The 5,622-nt window shown below is 43.3% G+C and overlaps 1 protein-coding gene across 2 annotated transcripts; it reads right to left on the reverse strand.

Annotated features, from left to right (window-relative positions):
• Window positions 1-1,398: 1,398 nt before the first annotated feature.
• Window positions 1,399-5,134, reverse strand: mgp (matrix Gla protein). 2 transcript variants are annotated; one of them, XM_084570119.1, is made up of 5 exons: window positions 5,052-5,134; window positions 3,537-3,621; window positions 3,405-3,434; window positions 3,112-3,208; window positions 1,399-2,891 (listed from the first exon to the last, which is right to left on the reverse strand). In XM_084570119.1, the coding sequence occupies exons 2-5, from the start codon at window positions 3,595-3,597 to the stop codon at window positions 2,735-2,737; spliced, it is 345 nt and encodes a 114-aa protein (XP_084426245.1). In that variant the 5' UTR covers window positions 3,598-3,621; window positions 5,052-5,134; the 3' UTR covers window positions 1,399-2,734. The 2 variants fall into 2 exon arrangements, with proteins under 2 accessions (XP_084426245.1, XP_084426244.1); XM_084570118.1 differs by having other exon boundaries at window positions 3,537-3,624; window positions 5,052-5,096.
• Window positions 5,135-5,622: the final 488 nt, after the last annotated feature.

Genomic DNA, 5,622 nt, shown 5'->3' on the forward strand with positions numbered 1-5,622 from the left:
GAGAGCAGTGATTACAGGAAGTGCTAGTGAGCTCCTTATGTTCCCACTGTTTCAGCCCAGATCCCGCAAAATCTACTGGCAAATTGTTTTATAATGTTGATGGAGTTTAAGGTTTTAGATTAATTGCATGCAATAAACTCTGTTGTTTCAAGTTTTACCAAAAAGACATTTCCACTCTTGATTTGTAGTTTTCTTCTACTCTCTCCAATTAATCTTCTCGCAATCTATCAGGCCGATAAGAGACGTGAAATCTAGCAAAAGAATGATGGATCTCAGATTTGAGGCGACGCTGCAGGCGACCTTTCCCATGGCAACTTCTTTGACAACTTGACTTGACAGGGTAGGGACCTGTCAAGTCAAGTAGCATACGTGTATTAGTTAAGTGAATTGTCCCATTAAGCCACAACAGTGAAACAACATGCATAAAAGCAGTTGTCATTATTACGCCTGTGATTTCCCTGCTATGAGGAGTCAAGATGTCTCCCGGGAAAAACGCCAATTGAAGATAATTGGTGCGACTGACGTGATGCAAACACAAACTTCCCCAAAACATTGACAACATGAAAAAGCAAACGCTGACAAGTCCATGTCTCTTTTTCCTGTGTTTAAATTCACCATGTTGATAGCGGGCTCAGAGTGCTGAGTGAACCCAGATGGAGCGCCGCCATTGTTGGCGATGTTTTCTTTCCAAACTTGTTAGAGTAGGGACAGCACAAGTATGAATGATGGATTAGTTCAATTGATTGTCCCATTAAGCCATGACAGTGAACCCAACATGCACAAAAGTTTTCATTCCGGCAATTAGAAGTCAAGATGTCTGCCGAGAAAAAACAAAAAACGCTGAGGACCAATTGGTGCAACTGACTGACGTGATGTAAACACAAAGTTTCCCCAAATATTTACAGCACGAATAAAGCAAGGAAACACCATTCATGTCTCTTTTTCCTATGTTTAAATTCACCATGTTGATAGCGGGCTCAGAGCGTTGAGTGAACCCAGATGGAGCAGCGCCATTGTTGGTGACATTTTCTTTCCGAATACAGAAGAAGAGCTAGCTACGTCCAGATACTAGAAATGATTCTTTCACAAAAGATCCTAGATCCATTAAGCCACGACAGTGAACCCAACATGCACAAAAGCTGTCGTCATTATTAGACCTGTGTTTTTCCTGCTATTAGAAGTTAACATGTCTGCCGGGAAAAAAAAGTTGAAGACCAATTGGTGCAACTGACTGACGTGATGCAAACACAAAGTTTCCCCAAACATTTACAGCACGAATAAAGCAAGGAACCAACATTCGTGTCTTTGTTTCCTGTGTTTAAATTCACCATGTGGATAGCGGGCTCGGAGCGTTGAGTGAACCCAGATGATCGTTAGTCATAGGGAAGATGAGCTAGCTACGTCCAGATACTAGAAATATTCTTATGTTTTGATTCTTTCACAAAAGATCCTAGAACGCCCGCTAGCAAACTGCTTTATAATGTGGATGAGACTTAAGGTTGTAGATTAAAGAAATTTCCCCTCTTGATTTATAGTTTTCTCTCCAACTATTCTTCTCTCATATTTATCTGGTGTCTCTTTTTACAAAGAGTTGACCATCAGCATGGCGACAAGAGACCATGAAATCTTAATGAAATTCAGCAATGCAATGTTGGAGTAATCTCAAATTTGAGGTGATGCTATGGACCATTTCCATGGCAGACATCTTGACTTGTCAGAGTAGGGACAGCACTAGTGTATGAATGATGGCTCAGGGAAAAACCGTCACTTGAGGACCAATTGGTGCAACTGACTGACGTGATGCAAACACAAAGTTCCCCAAAACATTCACAGCAAGAAAAAGCAAATACTGACAAGTCCGTGTCTATTTTTGCTACGTTTAAATTCACCATGTTGATAGTGGGCTTGGAGCGGCGCCATCGCTATGCGCCATCTCTATGCGCCATCTCTATGCGCCATCGCATTATATTCTTATGTTTTGATTATTTAATCTGGAACGTCAACTAGCAAACTGCTTTATAATGTGGATGAGGCTTAAAGTTTTAGATTAAAGAGATGCAACAAACTCTACATACTCTGTAATCTCAGATTTGAGGGGACACTAGAGACCTTTTGAAAAACGTCCATGGAGGACCAATTGGTGCAACTGCAAACACGAGTTTCTTAGACGTTCAGCACAAGGAAACACCGTCTACAACTTTGGTTGCTGATACCCAGTTGGAGTGGCAGAGGTAACTTTCCATTGATGGCATTTTGTTGCACATCTACCAAACATCTTTAATCCCCCAAACAGTATGTTCCTATAAACCCACAAGGCAAAAAAAGATAAACCCCAATAAAGTGGATTTTTATTCTTTTATTTCTCTCAAAGCAATGGAATTAATCACTGACAGCAGTGCTGCTTTGGATAAGTAGTTGGATAACGTAAGGAACAGTTAGTGGATAGTGAGCAAAATGGTTCATTCAAGCAGAAAGCCACATAAAGCTCATAAATGCCTGGAAGGTGTGATAATAGCAGATGAAAGTCATCCTGAGATTACACAAGAGATGAGCCGTGAAGCTCTGCACGAGTATAACACCGAGTTAGCCTCGGGAATTCATACGATGTGATTTTCTCATCTCCAGAGGAGACCACAAAAACAACAACATAAATTATGTAAAACTACTGGTACGTGGATTAAAGGACCAGGTGATAAATGATTTTTTTGTGTGCGTGTTGTTTTTGAGTTTGGGATTAGTATCGGCGAGTCACAGCTGGCCTTTGGGGTTGAGTCCGGGCCCCGAAGTATCTCTGGTAGGCCTGCTGAGAGCCGTGGCGATAGGAGTAGTAGCGGCAGGGAGAGTAGTCCTCGCAGATCTCTGCACGTGTCTCTGCCGGAGACTTCACTCTCCTGGACAAGAAGAAGCAGACGGTGTTTTTTACTCTCAAGCATTTATACCCCCCTGCAGGCTCCATGAGTTTGTTTCAAGCATGTGTGGATGTTTAAAAGTCCAATTAGGCTTTCTTTTAATGTGCTACAGTGTCATGTGTGCATTTTTTTTGTGGGGATTTGTGGTTTTCAGATAAAGGGAGAGTTATGTGCTCTGTTTGCACGTCTGTGGTCGCTTTACCTCATGAAGTTGTAGCCGTTCCCTCTGCTCGGGGTGTACGTGTTGCCTCTCTGCGGCTGGATGAACGAGTTGGCCTGGTTTGGAGGCACAAACAAATCTGCAACCACAAAACTTTACTTTACAACCTTATCTGAATCAGGCATGCCCAATTGTGCAGCTGATCTGGTGAAACAAGGGTTGAGGGGTTGGTTAGTGAGGGCGCCAATGATGAGGTTTTACTCTGAACAAGCGAGTGTGGTTTGTTAGAACCGCATGCATGTTTTTCCAGGAAACCAGAGACAATGTTTAATCACCTTCTTCGGATTCTGTGCTTTCATTAGACTCTACGAGGAAAAACATGAAATCGGGGTTAATCATAAATGATGGATAAATGCCATATATTGCGGGTTATGAATGAGTAACGAGCGCGGGATGCCTGAGTATACCGTAGCAGAGACAGAGAGAGACTGCGGCGCAGAGTGCCAGAAACCGGAGAAGGCTCCTCATCCTTGGGCTTGTTTGTCTGCCTGTCTGCTGGAAAAGAATAAGAGAGACGGGAAATCGGTGAGTCACGTCAGAACTGAAGTAAGACTACTAGAGAAAAGAAGAAGGAGAGAGATCGATTTTTGAATTAGAAGGCAAACAGACGAAGAAGTCTTTACATCTGTGCATAAAGCAGCCATTTAAACAACCAATATACACCATGTATACGTCTGCGCAAGCTGGCAAGCTGCTGCATAATTCACATATGGAGCAAAAACAAATAAAAGATGCATATATACATATATATATATATATTACACCATACGATTCAGACCTCAGTTTGTAGGGAATAGCTGCGGCTGAGAAACGCTGTCTAACTGCCAACTGATTGAGTCCAAACATGCTTATTCTTAACGTCCAAGAAAGTTTGCAGTCACCTGGATCACAGTCAAACACAGAGCTAAGACGAAGAGTTTTCTTGAAGACGTCTCATCCAAGTGGCGTCTTCAGCTCTAAATGTCTGGTGAAGGGGTTTAGGTGAAACTCACCCGACTCAGGTCCGTTAATGACCCCAAAAACTCACCTTTCCAACAGAGGAGGACAAGTCAGACTGACCTGGGTGGAGACCTTAGTCATACGAGTTTTAAGTGGGGACCGCCCACAGATGGTTCTAATAAAAGACCTAACAAACCTAATAAACGCCTGAACACCCCATCTGTATTTTAAATCTGAAGAAGCCAATTGGATGAAACATCTGCCTGTTTTTTTTTAGACTTACACGACATGTTTTCTACATACATCTGCGCTGCCTACATGTGGACTAAATCACATGCACAAGTGCCCCGAGGTAAGGTGTGTGACACCTGTACAAACATCACCACCAGATGTGTGAACACCTCCACAGTCACAGAGACGTTGCACTTTAACATGCCTGCGCTCCAGAAAACCCTCCCCCCCTCATCACCAACCTCCCTCAAACCGTCTCGGGTGTTTGTGGGATTTGGACTGGATTCTCATTTTTAACCGTCAATGGCAGCTTTCACTATACATAAACACATGTGCAACTCCCCGACACATTCACACTCCTGACGTCCAACCCCTCCGGTGTAGTTTTGGCTTCAGACCCGCAGTGAGCCTGGGGTCCCGAGTTCAAAAAGCAGCTTCCAGAGAGGTTGGCATGGCCAGCTAGACCAGGGAGTGTGTGTGTGGTTGTGTGTCAGGTGCTGACAACGATGTCTACAGAGTTTTATGATCGTCTGAGTCTCAGCGAGGGTCCTAGTGGGTTCACAACTGGAAAAAGCCACTGCCATGATGATTAGTCAGCACAAAAGTAAAAGCACTACATGTCTAATACAGTTTGTGTATTGGAGCATTAAGCTAAAAAGATTAACAACAATTAACAACAAGCTAATAAAGAGCAACTTCCCTTGTTTAACAACTTTCCCTCTTTAAGAGATTATTTGCTATGATGTTCTTACCGTGCGAGATAGTTCAGAAGTTTTGGTAAAATCTCTCTGTATTTTCTCCCGAGGAATATTTCCTAATTCCTCTCTGCAAAGCTTTTATACTCATCTTTCATCCCCCCCACCCCTCTTCATGTTCTACCCACTGACTCCCTCCCCTCACCTCCTTTTAGCCCTCGCCCTCTCTCCTCCCTTCCTCTCACACTATCAGCCCTCTTTTCCACCGTTTAATCAGGTATTAGCTCACTCTCTCCCCCCCGAAACACCCACGCCTCTGCCGAAAAATATCGTAGAGTAAAAAGCCCTGAAGGAACGGAGGGAAAAACAAGCGAGGGGTAAACAGAGAGGGGAAGGCTGGCAAGGAGATGACTAACCTGCCCCATAGCAGGTACATGATGATATTCACTGCTGTTTGCAAGCATGGCAGCAGGATATGAAAAGAGTATCCGCCATGCAAAACACAACATGGACAAATATGTCTCAGAGTGCACTGCAAACATGGCCTCGCTCTAAACCTCCATACTGGTATATTAACATTTAATAGATAAGAGTGTTTGTTTAGAAAGAGCTATAACTCGTCTGGTGG

Source organism: Chelon labrosus (genome assembly GCF_963514085.1).
Source record: "Chelon labrosus genome assembly, chromosome: 21".
NCBI classification, from domain to species: domain Eukaryota; kingdom Metazoa; phylum Chordata; class Actinopteri; order Mugiliformes; family Mugilidae; genus Chelon; species Chelon labrosus.

Excerpts from the sequence above, each read along its gene's own strand:
- mgp (XM_084570119.1), bottom strand. The coding sequence starts at position 3,597 with ATGAGGAGCCTTCTCCGGTTTCTGGCACTCTGCGCCGCAGTCTCTCTC. Across the intron at positions 3,435-3,536 it reads CTCTCTCTGTCTCTGCTACG|AGTCTAATGAAAGCACAGAA; the intron begins GTATACTCAGGC and ends TTTTCCTCGTAG. Across the intron at positions 2,892-3,111 it reads AACGGCTACAACTTCATGAG|GAGAGTGAAGTCTCCGGCAG; the intron begins GTAAAGCGACCA and ends CTTCTTGTCCAG.